General features: G+C 44.7%; 1 protein-coding gene across 1 annotated transcript in view; it reads right to left on the bottom strand.

The window, feature by feature from the left end:
• Positions 1–258: 258 nt before the first annotated feature.
• The window catches only part of LOC306855111 (protein timeless homolog), a gene marked incomplete at both ends in the record, with an annotated part of 70,218 nt that continues 47,907 nt past the window's right edge, over positions 259–22,569 (bottom strand). The window contains 4 exons of the mRNA XM_079393562.1: positions 259–317; positions 3,470–3,567; positions 4,611–4,762; positions 13,688–13,807. Of these exons, the coding sequence (XP_079249688.1) occupies positions 259–317; positions 3,470–3,567; positions 4,611–4,762; positions 13,688–13,807 (429 nt within the window). The remainder of the gene's footprint in view (positions 318–3,469; positions 3,568–4,610; positions 4,763–13,687; positions 13,808–22,569) is intronic.

The following is a 22,569-nucleotide window of genomic DNA, read 5'->3' on the forward strand; positions in this document are numbered from 1 at the left end:
ACGGTTCGAGATATCAAAAATATCTTCGCAATTTAGCGTCCCCAATGTCTTGAGATCATGTTCACCGAGTTTGGTGGCAATCGTTTGGAAATCCTCAGAGGAGTATATCAAATTCCAGAGCATGCGCTTTTTAAACAGCCCTAAATAGCCGACTTCCTGTTGGGCGGAGCCTAAGACATGCAGGTGCGAAAGTTATTCAGCTCAATGAGTTCTATATGTGTACCGAGTTTCATATGAATACGTGTAAGTATGTGTGAGCTATACATCAAGCTTTTTGACTGTGTTCCAGGGGGCGCTGTAGAGCTCCTGTGCCACGCCTGGGTCCAATGTTCGTGCCAATTTTCAAGAGTTTTTGAGCACGTTAAGGCCCCAAAAATTGCCCGGATAGTTAAAATAAAATAAAAATAATAATAATCCTGAAGAAAACAATAGGCCCCTGAGCCTTAGTGGCTTGGGCCCTTAGAATTCTTAATTGGTGGCTAAAATAAATAGATTTTTGTCTGCATGTCATGAGTGGGGCTCTGTACTAAAATAAAGTAAAATAAAATAAAGAATGAACATTATTCTGCATTTAAAGGGATCATGAACTGCTTTTTATTATTTTGTACTGTTCTCTGAGGTCTTCTAATATCCACTTAAAATAATTTTTTACATCAAAATCATCATAATTTAGAGGTAATAGGCTATTTTCTGTCCTGTTTTGACCCTTCTCATTGGAACGCTCTGTTTGAATAGGTGTGGCGGGTTGTAGACGCAGAAGTAAACTGCTATGATTGGCTAACAGTCATGTATGTTTGAGCCTACATCCTTCACAGATGGACACATAAATTCTCAGTACATATTAAACGATCTTTAATAACAGACAAAGCAATAGCGATTATGTAATAAAAACTGTTACTCACACTTGTGTGCTGTGACATTACTGTCAGGTCCAATATTGTCAGCACAGCATGTCTTTTAGTTTCAATCTTTCTGAAAATCCCATGTCAAATTGTGCCTTGTTTGTAAATGAATCCGCTGTAAAAAGAAGTGAACAAAGGACCAAGTACTTACTGACGCGGTCTGGAACTTAATTAAAAATAAGTTCATCCACTCCTTGCTAACGTTAGTATCAGAAGGAAGGCAATGCAAAGACAGCTTAGTGCTGCACAGTATCTTGTTGGTTTCTGCATAGACCTGCAATCACCTCTCTCTTTATTTACACTATATACGTAAACCGGCGGGTGGGGCTAAACAGGCTGTGATGTAGAATTGGTGGGCGGGGCTAAACAAGCAGTAATGTGGAAGCAGGCATTGATCTTCTGCGGAGGTGGTGTTTAGCCACATTATTATGTCGTTTTGGCATATTGGCTTCAATATAAGCTGTTTTTAGATGAGAAAGTTTTGAGTTCTGAAACTTGCAGGATGTTTTTATAGTACAATGACATGTCCTTGTACTACATGTCAAAAGATCAAGGGAATTTTGGTTTCTCAATTCACGATCTCTTTAAAACATAACCTTGGCTATATGACCGACAGTACGCTTGTGTCTGTAAGTGGTCCATTTGTCAGGTAAGATGCATTTAGGATTCTGAACTGTAGCACTCAGCAAGTAGCAATAGTAGTCAATAGGGCTGCAAAATTGGCTGAAAAACTATTTAAATTTTGTACTAAAATATGATCAAAATTTGAATTATATTTTAATTTAAAAGGTATAATTTCTGTTAGGGGGAAAAAGCTTTTGGCTTCACTCCTGAGGCCACAAGAGGGTGCATCCAGCAAAATTGTCACGAATCTGTCACGGCCAACCTTCAGAGGTGTCAGTGGTATCCTCCCATCAATCCTTGTCCTGCCCAGTCACGCCTATGGAGGCCATCTACGAATCCTTGTCCTGCCCAGTCACGGCTATGGAGGCCGTCTGCGAATCCTTGTCCTGCCCAGTCACGGCTATGGAGGCCGTCTGCGAATCCCTGTCCTGCCCAGTCACGGCTATGGAGGCCGTCTGTGAATCCTTGTCCTGCCCAGTCACGGCTATTAAGGCGTCTATGAATCCTTGTCCTGCCCTGCCACGACTCTTGAGACCATGGATGCTCTCCCTGTGGTGTCTGTCTCTGTTCTCCCCAGATCTCTGATCCTGCCATGGTTTCCTGATCAGTCTGCTCTTCTGTGGAGATCCTCTGCCCTGTCTACTCCACACTGGTGAGGTCCGGCTCTGTCTGCTCCACCGTGGTGGTCAGCTGTCTGGCTCTGGGTGTCTCCTGCTCCGCCCAGGGGGGCTCAGTCAGTCTCTGCTCTCCCTGTGGTGTCTGTTTCTGTTCTCCCCAGATCCCTGATCCTGCCATGGTTCCCTGACCAGTCTGCTCTACTGTGGAGATCCTCTGCCCTGTCTACTCCACACTGGTGGGTTCCGGCTCTGTCTGCTCCGCCGTGGTGGTCAGCTGTTTGGCTCTGGGGGTCTACTGCTCCGCCCTGGGGGGCTCTGCTCTGGTACCCTGGCTCCCCGCTCTGCCTCAGTTCCCAGTCCCTCCATTTGCACATGAACCTGGCCCTCCGTCCCTCCCCCTGTTCCGCCTCCGCTCCACCGCCCTCCTGGATTGTATTGGAGTGTCTGGAAGCCACTCCTTGGGGGGGGGGGGGGGGGGGGGGCGCTATGTCACGAATCTGGTCCGTGCAATTCCATTCATTCACCACCAGAGGTCACCCGCTCACCACATGGACTTTCACACTACACAGCACATTGAACTCCATTTCCCATCATACATTGCACTTACGACACACAGCTGGCACCAATCTCTCATTACCCTGATTGCACTGCTGATCACAAGCACTCATGCTATATAAACCTGGGACATTCTCTTGTTCGCTGCCGAGTATTGTTTAGCCCTGCTACTCTACAAAGCGTTCTCTGTTCATAGTTTTCCTGGTTATATTTCATGTGTTCTGATTCCTGCCCGGTCTCCTGGTTTATTCTCTCTGTCTTGCCCTGTTTGGACTCTGTTTGCTGCTCGTTCGGATTATTGCTCATTCTCCTGGATTATTCTCTCTGCCTAGCCCTCTGGATACTGAATGCTGATCGTCGACCCACGCTGCCCTTCGGATTGCTCTGTGTCTTGCCTCTGCCATACCTGTCTGCTGTTTATTGACCCTGCCTGTCTTGACCATGTTTTATAATAAAGCTTTGCAAATGGATCCACACGTCTCACGTCTCGTCAACCCCGTAACTAAAATATTACCGTTCTAAAGCATGTTTCTTCAAAGCAATAAAAAACAAAAACAAGACAAGACTATCTTTGAAAAAAGTGCATAACGTTTAAAATAATGTTTATAATAGTAAGATAGTAGATAGTATTGTTGTTGAACAACAGTATTGTTAATGATGTTGCCAGAAATAGCAGTAAATTGCAGTCTTCTCTGTAATGGTCTTGGGTAAAGAAATATAATGTAGTATGTGAAGGCATCAGGTACAGTAATATGTGTAGTGTGAGATTACTTGGGAGTTTAGTGAAAAGTATCTGCTTCAGAAGTTCTAGTTCCTCCTCAGGTTCCACCTCAACAGATCCAAATGCATCTCCTTCAGGCCACACTGCTCTATTTCAAAACAACAGTTTTGGAAGAGAATAAGTAGCATTGTTTCTTTCTACAATTCAAAAAACATACTACATTATTATAGATAGGGTTGGGACTCTTTTGGCACCTCTTAACCGATCTGATTCAGATTCTAAGAATCACAATCAGATTCAAAAACGATGAATCTGATGAATATAAGTACCCGGGGTGTGCGATATGACGATTTTTGATCGTGGATGATAAAAATGTCTCCACGATCTGCTTTTGAAGAAATATCGTAGTATCGTGCTACAGCGCACATTCTTTCAGTTGCAGTTCTGGCGCCGCCATCTCTATATACTGTACTATGCCACACCCATTCAGTGTTAACTCAGCGGTAGAGTTACTTTCACTGGACACTGCACTTATTCGCACTCACAAAAGAGCAGGTCTTAAAGAGACAGAACTAAACATGAAACTGACTGTCAATAAAGGGATAGTTCACCCTAAAATTTTATTTCTGTCATTATTTACTCACTCACATGTTGTCCCAATCCTGTATTAATTTCTTTCATGTGCTGAACACAAAAGATTATATTTTGAAGAATGTGGGTAACCAAACAGTTGCTGGTCCACATTGACTTTGATAGGGAAAAAAAAATACTATGGAAGTCACTGTGGACAGCAACTGTTTGGTTTTCCGCATTTATGTTCAGCAGAAGAAAGAAACTCATTTAGATTTAAAACTAATTTTGAGTGAGTAAATGATGGTATAAATATAAAATAGTATGACAGAATCGGCAGACAGATGACAGAATTTTTGTTGTTAATTATATGAAAATGTTAATTATATTAATAATATAATGGCAGATCTATTCTGAACCCTTTAAGGTTTAATTCGGATAAAGGACATCTTTCGGAGTCCAGGTGAATCCATCAATTCATTAAAAATCTAACAGCTTCATTCACTTTTTCCTGTGTGTAGAACAGGCATGCTGTAATGAAGCTCTGCCAAAGTTAGGTGTTTAAAATATGGCGAGAAACATAAAAATACACTATAGGTTTTTTTGGTGTGGTTGCCTTACCGTGCAGCACGGAGTAAACTCAAAGCTTCAGGTCCTGCGTGAGATATTATACAGTCTTGAATCCTGACCAGTGCTTCTGTTCTCTGCTCATCCACTGGAGTGTCAGTTGTGGCATCAAAGGGCACAGCACCCTCTGTCAAACTCTCTGACAGCTGTAAGCCAATATGAAAAACATCACACAACTTACTGTGTTCATTTGCACAATAAGCTAAGACTATTTGAAAAATGAGATCATCCATTTCTGCAAAACACTTTAATCTTCATAACAGAACAAACTAAATTGTGAGAAATGTTTAAATTTAAATATTCATAGCTTAAATACACAAACATTTTGAATTTCAGCCCCCAAAAATGCAAGCCCTGAAAATAAAATGCATTAAAATGCAAGAACTTGCTTTGCAAAGCATTTTTTTAGTAGTGAAAGAAATACAATCAGATTTAAAGGGTTAATTCAACCAAAATTAAAATTAAATAATAAGAACATTCTGTCCCGTAAGTAATTGGAGTTTGTGCACTGGTGCAGAAATGTGAGCAGAAGTAATTACCACCAGAGCACAGTCATGCAGGTTGGCACTGCACAGCATTGATCCTTCCTAACTGAGCGTGCAGCGCAACTTCTCGTCTAGGAAAACTCCCACCTGTACACACACATACATTTGTTTTTTAACCTTGCTGCAATTTTAATGCATTCGGAGAGATGCAAATGAGCACCTGTTAGATAATTTTCATAAAACACAGACTAACCACTTCCTTATAAAGGGGTTTTCGCACAGCATCAACATGAAGTGCGGTGATAAATTTGCTATGTAAGAGTGTATAAGTGCCAAAAGTGTCAGTGTTGTGCTGCACCGAATCTGTGCTGGTTTGAATGGGCAGTTTTCCCTTTGTTTTGCTTCCAGCTTAGCACGGTGACATAATTGTGACGTCGGCCCTACATGACCCTAGTTAACTGTGGTTGGCCTAGCCGTGCGTCATTCAGAAAACAACAGGCCAATCAGAAGAGAGGCTAATGAATATTAATTAGACAGGCCAAATCGACCTGTTCTTAACAGAGCTCCTGAGAGAACAGCTGTAAAAATACACTCACCAGCCACTTTATTAGATAGACCTGTTCAATTGCTTGGTAACACAAATTGCTAATCAGCCAATCACATGGCAGCAACTCAATGCATTTAGGCATCTAGAAGTGGTGAAGACGACTTGCTGAAGTTCAAACCGAGCATCAGAATGGGGAAGAAAGGAATGTGGAATGTTTGTTGGTGCCAGACGGGCTGGTCTGTGTATTTCAAAAACTGCTGATCTACTGGGATTTTCATGCACAACCATCTCTAGGGTTCACAAAGAGTGGTCCGAAAAAGAGAAAATATCCAGTGAGCGGCAGTTGTATGGACGAAAATGCCTTGTTGATGTCAGTGGTCAGAGGAGAATGGGCAGACTGGTTAGAGATGATAGAAAGGCAACAGTAACTCAAATAACCACTCGTTACAACCAAGGTATGCAGAATACCATCTCTGAACGCACAACATGTTGAACCCTGAAGCAGATGGGCTACAGCAGCAGAAGACCACACCAGGTGCCACTCCTGTCAGCTAAGAACAGGAAACGGAGGCTACAATTCGCACAGGCTCACCAAAATTGGACAATAGAAGACTGGAAAAATGTTGCCTGGTCTGATGAATCTCGATTTCTGCTGCGACATTCAGATGGTAGGGTCAGAATTTGGCGTAAAGAACAATAAAGCATGGATCCATCCTGCCTTGTCTCAACGGTTCAGGCTGGTGATGGTGGAATGGTGTGGGGGATATTTTCTTGGCACACTTTGGGCCCCTTAGTACCAATTGAGCATTGTTTAAACGCCTGAATACATGAGTACTGTTGCTAACCATGTCCATCCCTTTATGACTACAGTGTACCCATCTTCTGATGCCTACTTCCAGCAGGATAATGCACCATGTCACAAAGCTCAAATCATCTCAGACTGGTTTCTTTAACATGACAATGAGTTCACTTTACTCAAATGGCCTCCACAGTCACCAGATCTCAATCCAATAGAGCACCTTTGGGATGTGGTGGAACGGTAGATTCGCATCATAGATGTGCAGCCGACAAATCTGCAGCAAATGCGTGATGCTATCATGTCAATATGGACCAAAATCTCTTAGGAATGTTTCCAACACCTTGTTGAATCTATGCCACGAAGAATTAAGGCAGTTCTGAAGGCAAAAGGCGGTCCAACCCGGTACTAGCAAGGTGTACCTAATAAAGTGGCCAGTGAGTGTATATTGAGATGGTTTTTGGTACTTATACCGCAAATATATATTTTTAAAGACATCAAAACCTAAAATAAAACTACAGAAAGGTGTACAATATGAGACCTTTAATGTGACAACTGCGCCACACACCAGTCTCATTATGTTTATTACTATGTCAAATCAGTGCAATTTTGAGATTTAAATGTGGGTGTCAATCCCGAAACTTTGCAGCACGTTTGCCAGGGTGGTCTGCCTAGCAGCATGAAAATCATAACTTTTATTAAAATTCTGAAAGGATTATACCAAAGGAGGCATGCAAAGAGCTGAATTCCTTCTATTTGATTAATCTGAATGTAGTGTTTACATGAACATACGATAAAGTGATCAGGTTGACTCATTTATACAACACTTTATTCAATGGGAAGTACAGTTTATCTGCGTGCCATACGTCATTATGCTTTTTCTACGCTAATGTACATGCTCAGTCCTTTCTGTTTCTGTTTTTAATCCGATCGAAAATTTCATTCAGATTGAGCTCAATCAAATCAATTAAGGTGTTTACATGATGGTTTTCAGTCCGATTGAGTCGTCAATCCAATTACTAACGGATTATTTGGTTGCATGTAAACGTAGCCACTGAGTGGTCACTCATTTTGGTTTATCACGATCGCAGAAAATTCAATTACAATCAATGAATCTTTCTACAATGCATAATAATCTTTTATTTACATTGTGTCTACACTTTGTTATAATGAGAGGATTAGCTTGCAGATGGCCAATGAGAGTGAGCAAGCTTCATCAACCGGATGTTGCGCGCTTCTATAGCTGAAACTTGGCAGCCACAAACATGCCACGGAAGGAGATCACCCAAACTATTTCTTCTTTGCTTTTCTTCCCGTAAAAAACAAAACTCATGCCAGGAGAACTGACAACGTCGATTGTCCTCCATTCGTTTTTCTTCACAAGTCATTTTTGATCTCACGAGGCTCCGTGAGATCTCGTATCACTGTGAAAATGATACTCAATCAGAAGGTGTGTGATCTCACAGTCTGGCCAAATTGTGTATGGTGTTAAACATCGGTTGAAACGGTGCTTAAGTCTGTGGTCTCCACCAGTTTTAAAAATAGTTAAGATTTGAAAATCGTCAAGTGTGTCCCAGGCCTAAGATGTTCTTTATGCTACTGGTCTTCATTTCTACTGATATGACTTTTTATTATGTAATTAATTGATTATGTACCATTTGGTGGCCCTGATATTGTATGTTTTTACTGTTTGTTAACTTTATGTACTTTATGTGCTCATTTGATGTCAGTCTTTTAATGTATAATTCATTTATAGGGTATTTTGGGATCATTAGCACTGGTACTGGAGAGGATAATCTGCTTCCCCATTGTCAGGCTGTCACAGAACGGCCAGGCTCTCCCGTCAGCCAATTACCACGATCCACATCACCTGAGTTCTGATCACACGCACCTGCACCCCATCACCATCATCACCCAGAACCACATAAAAGCACTCACCTCCATTCACTCAGTGTCCGATCTCGTTATCGCAACGTGGACTCTTCCCCGACAATCTCCAGACGTTGAGTATTCCCTCTGCATTCCTTACCTGTTGAAACTTACCTCCTGTTCTCTTCCTCGTTGTCTTCCCCGTCTCCAGACCGTCCTTTGTGTCCTTGGATAACCCCGCTCTCCTGTGTTCCACATCACCGCCTCGGCCAGCACCTGAAGACACAAAAAGACACTTTAGAAGCACGAATCATCACCTGCAAAACATCTCAAGTTCACGACTCACCTCACCATTCACACTCCCCACTCATCCTGTAAAAATAAACATCACCTCTGTTACACCTACCTCCGTGTTGAGAAATTACTGTTACAGAAGATCGGACCAACATCGGATACAGGATGAGTGCCACTGACCCCTTTCAGGAACTCGTCGACACCCTCAAGAGAATCCTCACCAATCCTTCTTCACCTCCAGCAGCAGCACCCACATCCACTCCTGTCAACAACATCACCAGCTCTTCTTCTCCGGTAATGTACGCCAGTCCCATGGCCCGACCAGCGCCCTACTCAGGTGATCTGGAGGAGTGCAATGGCTTCCTTTTGCAATGCTCGCTCACCATTCACTTACATCCACAGATGTTCACCACTGATCAAGCCAAAATTGCATTTGTTATAACTTCACTCACGGGTCCCGCACTTAAGTGGGCAGAGACAATCTTGAATCAAGCCGGTCCCGCTACCCAATCCTTCGCCCTATTTCTGGCCCATTTCCGTGAAGTGTTCAGTAGTTCTCCGGGGGATTCTTCAGTGGGCGAACAACTGTATCAGCTGCAACAGGGCTAAATGACCATCCACCAATATTCCCTTAAATTCCGCACTCTCGCGGCCGCGAGCGGTTGGAATGAGCCCTCATTATTGACCGCTTTCCGCCAAGGGCTGAATCCCCGGTTAAAGTTACAGCTAGTGGCATATGATGACACCTATGGGCTCGAAAAATTAATCCAGTTAGCGATCCGCTGCTCGAATCGGATGCGAGCTTGCCAACCAGATCCAGCAACCATCACTGCCATTGCCACTCCTCCCAGCCACCAGCCAGCGGCCAGAGACCCTCCAGAAACCATGCAAACTGATATGCATCGTCTAGAGCCTGCAGAGAGTCAGCAACGAATAATGAATGGTTTGTGTCTGTATTGTGGTGGTCATATGATCCTGGCATGTCCCCTTCATCCTCCACGGCTGATGGGGAGTGGAATTCGGCCTTTTATTCCCAAAATGAACCCCTTAACCACTCATGCCCAACTGATCACAGATACCACTGCTCTGACAGTTACCGTACTCCTCGACTCCGGCTCCGCGGGGAACTTCATTTCTGGGAATCTCTGCAAACAGCTCCACCTCTCGACCATCGCCACAGAAACCACCTACCAGATCCAAACCATAAAAGGTACACCCCTTACTCGTCGCCTGGTTAAATTCTGTGTTGGACCCTTACAGCTCCGAATAGGCCAACTTCATCATGAATCGATCCATTTGCTGGTTCTGTAGGGCTCCACAGTGAATGTCATCTTGGGCCGTCCCTAGCTGGTGAACCATGATCCCACACTGTCCTGGAAGTCAGGAGACGTCCTGAAGTGGGGTAACAATTGCTTCCCTCGGTGCTTCCCCAATCTGCCTCGTCCTGTACACCGAGTCCCTACACCCATACCACTCCAAGCCACCTCCATCGAAAGTCCAATTGAGAAGCAATCAGTAGACATCCCCTCAGATTATACCTCCTTCAGCGACGTCTTTTGCCCCAAAAGGGCTTACCAACTTCCACCTCATCGGCCATGGGACTGTGCCATAGACCTTTTTCCGGGTGAGCCAGTACCACGGGGTAAAATATACCCCCTTTCTCTACATGAACAGAAGGCCATGGAGGAGTACATCGAGGAGGCACTCAAACAAGAGTATATTGTACCATCTACCTCCCCTGCTGCTTCCAGCTTCTTCTTCGTGACCAAAAAGGACGGAGGCTTGCGACCCTGCATAGACTACCGTAAACTCAATGACATCACCGTCAAATTCAGGTATCCCCTTCCTCTTGTCCCGGCAGCTCTGGAACAACTCCGCGGTGCCACCATATTCACCAAATTGGACCTCCGCAGCGCATACAACCTCATTCGCATCCGAGAAGGAGACGAATGGAAGACAGCCTTCGTGACACCCACGGGCCACTACGAATACCGGGTGATGCCCTATGGGCTCGTCAACGCCCACTCTGTCTTCCAGGGGTTCATGCATGAGGTGCTCCGGGAGTATCTGCATCAATTCGTGGTCGTTTATATCGACGATATTTTAATATACTCCCGGAGCTTGGCCGAACACCGCTACCACGTTGCGGAGGTCCTCAGCCAGCTTCGGAAATACCAACTGTATCTCAAGGCAGAAAAATGCATCTTCCATCAATCCTCTGTTCATTTCCTCGGTTACGTAATCCATAGTGGTGGCATTCGCATAGACAAGAGGAAGGTGGAAGCGATCACATCCTGGCCACTACCCACATCCATCAAAGAACTCCAACGCTTCCTAGACTTTTCAAATTTCTACCGCCGTTTCATCGCCAACTACAGCTCCATTACCAGCCCACTTACCGATTTACTCAAAGGAGGAACCAAGTCTCTGTCCTGGAACACCTGTGCCACGAAGGCGTTCAACCAGCTGAAGGAAGCTTTTACTACCGCACCTCTCCTCATCCATCTGAACCCCGAGTTACCCTTCGTAGTCGAGGTAGATGCCTCCACCACGGAAGTAGGTGCGATCCTTTCGCAGCAGGGGACGCCTCCCAAGCTCCATCCATGTGCCTTCTTTTCTGGGAAGCTCAGCCCGGCGGAGAGAAATTACGACATCGGCAACCGAGAACTACTCGCTATCAAGCTCGCTCTGGAGGAGTGGAGACACTGGTTGGAGGGGGCAGCGCATCCCTTTATAGTTCTCACGGATCATAAAAACCTTGAATACCTTCGTGATGCTAAGCGGCTGAACCCTCGTCAGGCTCGATGGGCCTTATTTTTCACTAGATTCCAATTCAAGATCTCCTATCGTCCTGGTCCTAGAAACGTCAAGGCGGATGCTCTATCCCTCATTCATACCTCCGTGGAGCATCATGAGGAACCAGAGGGAATTCTACCAGCGGAAATTATTGCAAGCCCCATTCAGTGGACCTCTCCACCAGTTGTCTCCGACACTCCACCTGCCAATCCGCCGGGCTGTCCCTCAAACCGTCAGTACGTTCCCAGGATCCAACGCACACCACTCATCTACTCCACGCACACTTCTCTCGGTACTGGACACCCAGGGGCCAACGCCACTCTCTCGCTGCTCAAGGAGAGCTTCTGGTGGCCCAACATGGCCAGGGACGTGAAAAGGTTCGTTCAGGACTGCCCAGATTGTGCCATTTCCAAGAGTTCCCGTCATCTTCCTACCGGTAAACTTCTCCCACTACCCATACCCAATCGCCCTTGGTCACACCTAGGAGTAGACTTTATCACTGACCTACCTCCCTTGGACAACAACACTTGTATTCTCGTGATAGTGGACCGCTTCTCCAAGTTCTGTCGGCTCCTTCCTCTGCCTAGTTTACCCACTGCACTCCAAACAGCTGTGTTACTTTTTAATCATGTCTTCAGATATTACGGTCTCCCAGAGGACATAGTACCGGATAGAGGACCCCAATTCATCTCCCGGGTTTGGAAAGCCTTCATCTCCCTCCTAGGTGTGACCATAAATTTAACCTCCGGCTATCATCCCCAGTCCAACGGGCAGACTGAATGCAAAATCCAGGAAATAGGGCGATTCCTGAGAACCTTCTGCCACAACCGCCAGAACTCTTGGAACCAGTTCCTAGGCTGGGCCGAGTACGCCCAAAATTCCCTTCGCCAGGGCTCCACTGGACTCACTCCCTTCCAGTGCGTACTCGGTTTCCAGCCGCCCTTGTTCCCCTGGTCTGGGGAACCCTCAGACGTACCCACAGTCGACCACTGGTTCAGAGAGAGTGAGGGAGTCTGGGACGCAGCACACCATCAGCTGCAGCAGGCAGTGCGCAGACAACGGATAACAGCGGATGCCCGCCGTTCTGCCACGCCCACTTACCATCCCGGGCAGAAGGTATGGCTATCCACACGGGACATCAGGCTGCGCCTGCCTTGCCGGAAACTCAGTCCCAGATTCGTTGGCCCCTTCACCATTCTGGAACAGGTTAACCCGGTCACATACAAACTTCAACTACCTGCACAGTATAAGGTCCATCCCACATTCCATATCTCATTATTGAAACCATTTTTCCCTTCTGTGTCCCCAGAGCCTGGCCCGGTCGAGGAGCCCCCTCTCCCGCTCATCTTGGACGAAGGTGCCGTCTATAGGGTCCGGGAGATCTTGACTTCTCGGCGCCGTGGTGGTAGACTGGAGTACCTAGTCGACTGGGAAGGCTACGGTCCCGAGGAACGCTCCTGGGTCTCCAGGGAGGATGTCCTAGACCCAGCACTGCTGGACGAATTTCATACCAACCATCCTGACCGCCCAGCTCCACGAAACCGAGGCAGACCACCACGACGCCGAGGTCGGCCCTCAGGAGCGGGCCGTAGCGAGGGGGGTACTGTCACAGAACGGCCAGGCTCTCCCGTCAGCCAATTACCACGATCCACGTCACCTGAGTTCTGATCACACGCACCTGCACCCCATCACCATCATCACCCAGAACCACATAAAAGCACTCACCTCCATTCACTCAGTGTCCGATCTCGTTATCGCAACGTGGACTCTTCCCCGACAATCTCCAGACGTTGAGTATTCCCTCTGCATTCCTTACCTGTTGAAACTTACCTCCTGTTCTCTTCCTCTTTGTCTTCCCCGTCTCCAGACCGTCCTGTGTGTCCTTGGATAACCCCGCTCTCCTGTGTTCCACATCACCGCCTCGGCCAGCACCTGAAGACACGAAAAGACACTTTAGAAGCACGAATCATCACCTGCAAGACATCTCAAGTTCACGACTCACCTCACCATTCACACTCCCCACTCATCCTGTAAAAATAAACATCACCTCTGTTACACCCACCTCCGTGTTGAGAAGTTACTGTTACAGAAGATCGGACCAACATCGGATACAGGATGAGTGCCACTGACCCCTTTCAGGAACTCGTCGACACCCTCAAGATAATCCTCACCAATCCTTCTTCACAGGCAGGTCTGAAAGATTCTAAAGGCTTTTTTTTCATGTTTTTACTTAACTATTTGTTAATTAAAAAAAATAAAACAAAAAACATTTTCCATAACTCACCTGAAAGCCAGATGTTCTGAGTTCTTGAGACACTATTTGCCATGTCTGCGCCAGGTCTTCAGCTGTGGGCTCTGTTTGAAGGGTCTTCTGGCTACGTTTCCTTCGTTTCACTCTTTTTTTTCTAAAGATCACAAAAATAAATTTATTTGTTGCAAGTAAATTGTTGCAAGTAAAATTTCAAATTTCATCAACACTTCCACAAAAAAAAAAAAAAAAAAAAGATAAAATAAAATAAATAAATACATTTAAAAAAAATTGAAGAACAGTGGGCAGTTTAACTGCTCAGGTTAAAGAAATGACTCAAGAACAACAGTTGTGGATCATTTGTGGACACATTTTTAAACATCTATTGTTTTTTTGTTTTGTTTTTTTAAACATGTAAAAGTGTAAATTCACGCAATCAGGCGGTACTTAAAAAAAGCATACATTTTTATGATAAAAATAACATTTTGCAGATTCTACAAACTGTTTATAAATTCATTATCATAAATATAGTTAGTTCTGTTCCTTGTATCTAGACAGGAGGCCTTCCAAATGTTTTGATACCTGAAAAGCATCAGCATTGGGACTTGTCACTGTTTATACCACTCAGCTTGTCTCTGCACATTGTAGACAGACTATCAGTTTGTGTATTTGTGGTGGGAGTTTTCAGCAAATTCAGACATTATGCCAGTAGATGGCAACAAGTGACTGCCTTTATGAGTGAGTCACTGGACCATTCATTAATTTATTAATTATTAATATCTTAAGCACCACCACCAGACCTAAGTTCAGTCAACATGACAAATATGCATTCATGCATGGTTATTCTAATTACGTAAGTTCTATCATCATTTAATGCTAAATTATCATAATATCATATAATGTTTGACTGACTGATGCTAAGTGAGATATTTAAAAAACAATGTGCCATTTTCCATTTTTATATATATATATATATATATATTAGCATATCAGATAATTAATATTAGTCTGGTGAGTAAACAAAAAAAAATTACAAGCCAATGGAGATTCTATTGCCAAGTAGAGGGTTGCTAATATTTACAATAATCAATTGAATTTGATAGGTGTCTCTCACATTGTCCCACAGAAACATTAAAATAGTGTAGATTATTGCACAATGTTTTATAATAATAATTTATTCTATTTAGTGACCATTTCATTCATTTAACATATTTAAAATTGGGGGCGTCCAAGTTATTTGACATATTTGAACATTAAAAAAAAAAAAAAGCAACAATAGTTATGTAGCATTTTGACCAATCAGACACACAATTTTGATTTTGATTTAACAAATCAATTAGTTATTAGATTAACAAATGGTCACAGAACCCCCACCCAATACACATACTGGTGCTGGTGTGTCTGTCAATGACTCCAGGCCTCTGGTTCCATGGCAACCCATCTGATAAGACCTGTTTTATTGCTCAATGGAATGCGGGCAGAGCAACACTTCCTCTTAGGGAAGACACATTACACCATAAAAATGGACTCTTCTCTACTTAATTAATAGAAAATCCTTTCTTTGAATGAACACACATATCTTTAGGTCATTGTGTATATCATTACTGTTCTTGTATATGTTTTTGTGTGTTATACACTGTTTTCTGCATGCTTATGATAGATCACTAATTAATATCACTTTAGCTGCATCATGTTTAGTCTCTATCGGTTCGTCTTCGGATGATCTAATTGAGAGTGAATATTACATGTTGATACCTATGCAACATATTAGTGTCCTAAGAATCTTTAGAAGTTTGTGCATTAACCCAGCTGAATTACCTATGCAAATTACTATGTTCAGAGACAAAGGGTCATAAAACTTTCCCTCCAAAAATCCAGGACTCTATTGGGTATTTGACTCCCCAGAGGTGTGACCTCTATAGCAGATAAAGCTCCCACTTCAGAGATGCCCAAGCAGTCTGCGGTTTTGTTAGATCCTTAGAGGATGTGAGCTAGAACATTTTCTGACCCTCTTAAGTTTTTGTGCCAGGCCTTTCTTTCAGCCTTTCCATTCAACCAAGCTCCTTGGACCTCAGAATGATCTCTTTCTTAGCTCTTTTCCATTCAAAACTTGGAAGAACATTTCTACCTGAGAACATTTTTGGAATTCATCACTCTTCAACCCGGAAGAACGTGATCGGGAGTCCAAAACTTTGAAACCATTAAGATTTTCATCTGAGACTGCATTCCGGACACTCGACCCGACCAAAGGCAGTGCAAGTATAACATTTAACTAAACGAAACAGAGGTTTAGTATAAGTTATAGACCCCATTATGAATGGCACTGATGGTTTTACTCAGGTGGTTAAATGACTTTCTCCATAACTGCATTCTCTGGTTTTCCTGATGGCTACATCCATCAACTATAATTTAGCCTTTCCCAATGTATGAGTGAGTGTACGTATGTATGTTTGTTTGTTTGCTTGTTTGTTAGACTAGTTTGCGTTAGTGTTTAGTTAATAAAAGTTGTGTGCACAAATTACATGAGTTTCTGGTTCTGCCTTGTAAATTAATGTCCCTTTACGATTTTGACCCTTGCTACAATGCACTAATGCAGGGGTGGCAAACTCAGTTCCTGGAGGGCCGCATCCCTGCAGAGTTTAGTTCCAACCCTGCTCCAACTCACATACCATGTAGTTTTCAAATAAGCCTTAATGACTTGATTAGCTGGATCAGGTGTGTTTAATTGGGTTTGGAGCTAAACTGTGCAGGGCTACGGCCCTCCAGGAACTGAGTTTGACACCCCTGCTCTAATGCATTAATAGGAAAGTATTTTCTGTGGCCAAGGAAATACCTTTTCTTAGAGTTGATACGAACTTACACTGAATGTTCGCTGGACGGATAGATCAGTTGATGGCAATTTAATATAATTAATAATACAACAAGCCGATATAAATAATTAATATAACAAGCCGATATAAATAATTGTAAATTAATCATAATTAATCATAATTATTTATATACAATTCCCTTTTGAGTTTATAAAATTGTTACATAAATGGTGGAGAACGGTGGCAATCGTTTAAACACTATTTGCAAGCAGACTCAGTATCAAACTTGTGTGTTTGTCTCATAATTTTATTAACGTCTTACACATGCAGTTTCTGATCAAATCAGATAGACTATAGCTTGAATGCACCTTACTACGAGCAGTAGAAAGTTTATCAATGCTATAATGCGTGTTTAAATCGTACGATAAGGAACTAACCTGATATTAGCGAAGAAATCCTAAATTCTGTTGTTAGTAGAGTGTAAGTCTTCTCTGACGAAGAAATCTCAGAGTAGCAGCCCGTATAGATGGTACCAGACTAAATTAATCTGATTTTGGGCGAAGAAATCCCCATTTCATCTTTAAATGTGTAAATCTTCTCTGATTAACAAATCTCAGATTAGCAGCACAAATTAATCTGCGTGGCGAAGCAATCCCACTTGTAGTGATATTAAAACTGGGAAACGAAGAAATCTTGCTACAGTATATTTAGTTAAATGGTGATTTGAGCGATGTTCCTCATCTCCCAGAGTTAAGGCCTTTTTGTAACTTTCGCATATCATTGAAGTCACTGAAGTAATGCAATTGAATAGCGAATTAATGGTGTAATTCTAGCCTAGCTAACTAGTAAAAAAAAGTTGTTTTCGATGCGTCATAACTGATTGCGTGTGAGTGCCCATGCATGCTTACAGCGGTGCAAGTTCTGCTCCACTTGAGCGTGTTGTAAACTCGCATCGGTCTCTTAGCAACGTATGACCCCGGGAGTGGAGAGCAGCCTCTTCCGGTTCAATCTGATAACAGCACACACGTCACAGACCCTTGTGTAAACAAGCAACTGAGTGTAGCCAAAGATAACTCTTTAGCAGCCGAGCAGGCATATAAGCTAACTAAGCCCTTTACCTCAACTATTAGCATCCGACTAACTGACACTGTGTGAGTGTAAAGTGTAGCGTCTGAACCACTCCTCCCTCTCTGTCTCTCTCTCTCTCTCTGTCCCTCACTCTTGGTTTCATTTCCTGTTTGACCTATCACCTTCTGATGAGATTCTAGTTGGCCCCTCCTCACATATGTTGGTTCTATTTGTGTTATTTTTATTTTGACTTTATTATACCTGTCTTTGATTTTATTTAATTTAGTTACCCTTGTTTAGCTTGAATGTTCCAATTCAGCTAAGTTGTTTTTAATTAAATCAATTTGTTTATTTTATTCAAATTTTTAAATTCCTTTTAGTTTCCTAAAGCTATTAGGACATTTTCATTTTACCTTTACCTTATTTTAGTCATTTTACCATCACCATCTTCCCTCTTTGAATAGGATTACAGTAGTTCTAGCAACTGTTGCTTCCTTAATGAGTTGTACAGGTTATTAGTAACCTAATCCCTGTTTCCTCTCTGCCCCTCCTCACTCCTCAGTGACAGGCCTAGTACATTGAAGTGCAGTTACTGTTCAACACAATGTAGGCCCCAGATTGAACTAGAAACACTTCCCATTGTTTCTTTTTCTTTTTGACTTTGAGGTATTTGGGGTGTCCCCTGCTAGCTTAGCTAACAATGTAACCCTAGGTTTATGAGTCTATTGCAGCATCACCCATAAGTGACACCTGCTTAGCCATATCTCCTAGCAGAACTAAATAGGTAAAATCCTCTTTCTTCCTTTTCCTTTTTGATTTAACTTCCTGATTTTATTTCAGTTTTGTTTATTTGATACCTTCATAGTGACCAAACCTGTGAACCATCAGTGCCTTGAGTAATAGTTTGACCACACGTATAGTCATCAGCTGACCCCTGCTTACAGCCCCGTCAACAAAGTTACTCAAAACCTCTACTTGTGCTCTTAGCACCCTACCTCACTAGCTGCCCCTCACCAGCTATTCACACCTTACACGGCTTATAGTGCCACTCATCATACAGATAGCCTAACGCCTCTGTACGTACTTGCACTTGCCTTCTGCCTCTCACTCTCTGGTGTTCCCCCAAGTGTGCCAGTGTGTCTCAGACATTCCACAGACATCCAGCCCTGCCAGCTCACCAGGACCACCTGAAACCCGGCAGAGCACTCCTCCAGCCCAAAGCAGCCATTGACCTGCAATGGCAGAGAAAGGAACAGCGAGACTGCGACACAAGTGGACACCTGACACCCAGTCTGAACCACCAGGAGCTGACTAGCATCAGCATCTCCTTGCCCCCGCACCTTCAAGGGCCTGAGACAGGAGGTAAATGAACTGAACCTGCAAGCCACAGAGTTCTACAGGGAACTGAGACCCGCTCAGCGAGAAATGGCACAGAACGGATGCAAAGAACCTTACAGAATGGCGCAACAGAAGGAAATCATCAGTCTTCAGGAGGCTCTAACAGCTGCTGCACAGCAAGCGCAGCGTGAAAAAGCCACCAGACAGGACCTGGAAAGAGAATTGTTTCACACAAAGACACTGTTAAAAACAGCGTGTGTGGAACTTAACGAGAGAGACACCAGAACTAAGGCCTTAGAACGCCATCTGCATGCAGCCAGAGCTGAAGTCCAAACTTTGACTCAGCAATTCTGCAACATTAACGAGGAGCTTGACATGGTTCAGAGAGAACTGAAACAGTCCTGTGCATGGACTCAAGTGAAAGGCACCCTGCTTCGCGTCACACAGCCAGCAGTGCAAATCCCCTCACTCCTGTACACAGATATGAAGGGGGGGGGCCAAAGCCATCTGTTTGACATTTCACAAGTCAGCCTCCTGAAAACCTCTCCAGCTGCAGAAAGAAAGGGGTTTATTCAGACGAGCGCTGAAATGGCACATGGAGTGACACTCAAAGACCTCAACCGAATGGCCAGAAACATCCCTGCATTCAAACCAGAACTTGCAGAAGAATATGATGTCCAAGCTTACTTAAGAGAGACTGACTTTTATCTGCAGTCGTGGACCAGTGTGAAACACTAAGATAGACTCTATCTACTCTGGATCACCTGTAGCCCAGAAGTGCGACGCTTCCTGGCTCGACAGCCAGGACATATCCAATCGGACTACCAGCAGCTTAAACAAGCTATCATAAAGGAATTCTCAGAGCCAGAGTCTGAACACGGACTGATCACTGCCCTAGCCATTGAACAGGGCTGTCATGAAACTCCCCATGCTTACTACCTCAGACTCCGACGAGCTTACTTTGGAGCTCGCAGTGAACCTGGGATGGAGGAAGACACTAGCTTTAAGAGCCTTTTCCTCCGAAACCTCCACCCCATTGTAAGTCACCATATAGGCATTATGGCCTGCCCCACAATGCCTATTCAACGACTGCGTGACCTGACACAAAAGGCCTTTAACAAGCACAAGGCCTCTACCTAAGGTGTTTGTAAGACCCCACTGATTCTGAACTGCACAACCCAGAACCCAAAACAGGCACCAGAAGGCACCCAGCATTGCCACAATGCAAGGCCCTTCAACAGAAAGGGAAAACACAACACAGAATTTCCCCTGACAAGCCGGGCCGGGCCCCCAGCCAAGAGTCCAAACCTGCGAAGGGGGGGCGAGAGCCCACTGTTCACACTTCCCCAGCCAGCAATCACAGGGGGGGCAGGGACCCTTCCAGAGGATCACTGCAGACACACACACCAAGTGGCCTACAGACCCCAACAAGCTGGCCAGAGACAATACGACTGTCACATACGACAGAACAGGCCACAAGGGAGGAAGGCTTCAACTCCAGAACCTTCCCTCCTCCCGAAATCCGCATCGCATTGTGAGTCACCACCCAAGTGCCACGGCCTTCCCCTGCACAATTACCAGCTGACATCTGCGGAACTCAGCCCATATGGCCTACAGAGAACACAGCGCTGCCTCCATAGAGACTGTTAAAATCCTGCCTATCTCTGCACAGTACCCAGAACTGACTCCAGAGAGCACATGGGCCAGCAACAGAGATCCTGAGGAAACAGCATGTTGGAAGACAAGGCGAGACTTAGAGATCTGGTGACACTGGAGTAAATCCAACTTTTATGTCACTTTCAACTTTTTGGCAGACCCCAAGCTGATGCTCAGAAACAGAACTGAACACTTAAGGCCCAAAGGTATGCACTGAACATGCAGCAATACATGCATACCACCTTCTCAGTGATAAAGAGCCGCTGGGTCACACTGACACTTTGCTGAAATTGAGACAGCCGAAACCCCAGGCTGAAGTGCGAGAATTCCTGCCACTCCAGCCAGACAGGTCACCCAGACAGACTGTCAGGTCACCGAGGTCACGGGAAAATCTCACAGCCAGCCATGAGGACATGACCTGAACTCTCACATGCTTCAAGGCACTCACCGAGCACACACCAGACCGGCCTTCGCAAACCTTGCAGCCCCCTGGGGGAAGGCCTGTAAAGTGCAAGAACCTCCGGCCAGACCACGCCAGACGTTTACTCTGGTAAAAATATGAGACTGCAGTACCAGCATACACAAAAGGGGAACGGACAGCGACAATGTGACACTCAGACAGTGTGACACTCAGACAGCGTCAACCAAACCCTCATCCACACACCTTCAAAGGAAGTGAAGGAACCTGGCCCCACTCTGAGCCACACCCCCTTTTCTAAGAGACATCCTGCACCTGCCGACAACGGCCAAGTGCCAAAGCTGCTCTTCACAAGAGGGAACGATGCAGAGCTAATGTCAAGTATGTGGACTCATTCAAGACCACATTGCATCATCAAACTCAAATGGCATCTGCACTCTACACCATGCCTGATTTACACTCATCTCGAGGAGTTTCATCTGACAGCTGGATTCACCAATTACTGCCTTAGTCCTGGTCTACACCAACAACATGGCCAGAACTAAAGGGTAGGTTGCCCACTTCAGCAGAACAATGCTCCCACCGGAGCACTAACTACTCAGATGACAAAAGAGCCCTGCTCTGCATTTCACGAACCATCCAGCGAGTCTCCAGTTACAGTGGAACATGGAAAGTGATCACAGAGATGTGCCACCAACCTGTAATGACCCTCAACAGCCAAAGCATCCATACAGAGGACCACCACACCCAAAGCCACACGGTCAATGGCATTTTAAGGATGCAATAGTGAGGCACAGTGTGCCCAGAGCAGGTGTTTTGTGGGTTAACAGCAAACCTCTCCCACAGCAACACCTCAAACTGGACTCCCAGTCATCACAGTACAAGTGACAGCCATCCTGATCACCCTTTAAATCGTATCGGCTCACAAGAACTGCATCAGAGAACTCCTCATTTACACAGACTCAAATGATGCCAAGCTCAGCCCCACACGCCACCTCCTTGGCTAGGACAAGCCAGTCAAGCACCAACACCTGTCTCAGACATGCAACAACATCACAAGTGCATTGCGTGGAGAGCTATGGTCTCAACTAAGACCCACCCACCCACCCATGACATGGCAGCCGTAACCAACAGGAGACCAACTTTTACTTCCAGGGTACCCACCTCGCAGCCCTGGCGCTAACCTAATGACTATCCATGGATGGCATTGCCTAAACAAACCTCTGACTAATCAAGGACACTTATTCTTGGCCACCTCCCTGACCCCTCCAACCACCCTATCACATCGGCTCAACTGGCTGCTGCTCCAGCCCTCAAACTGCTGCATGACAGCAAACACATGCTGTGTGTAATGAACAACATTCTATAATATGTCCCTGATGACCACACTGCGCCAAAGCTTGTGGTGCCACAGTGACTAAGGGGGGTCAGGTAAATGTATGCCCACAACACACCATGTGCTGGACACCACAGTACCAGAGACACTTATAAGACACTAAAACAAGTAACATACGGAGCTGGCATACAGCAAGATGTGGCGGAATATGTTAGAGCATGTCAGGTTGCTGTCAATTCCGAACAGCAAACCTGAACCACAAAGCCCCACTACAACACACTTCACTCTGGGT

This window comes from Barbus barbus (assembly GCF_936440315.1).
Source record: "Barbus barbus genome assembly, chromosome: 35".
Lineage (NCBI taxonomy): Eukaryota > Metazoa > Chordata > Actinopteri > Cypriniformes > Cyprinidae > Barbus > Barbus barbus.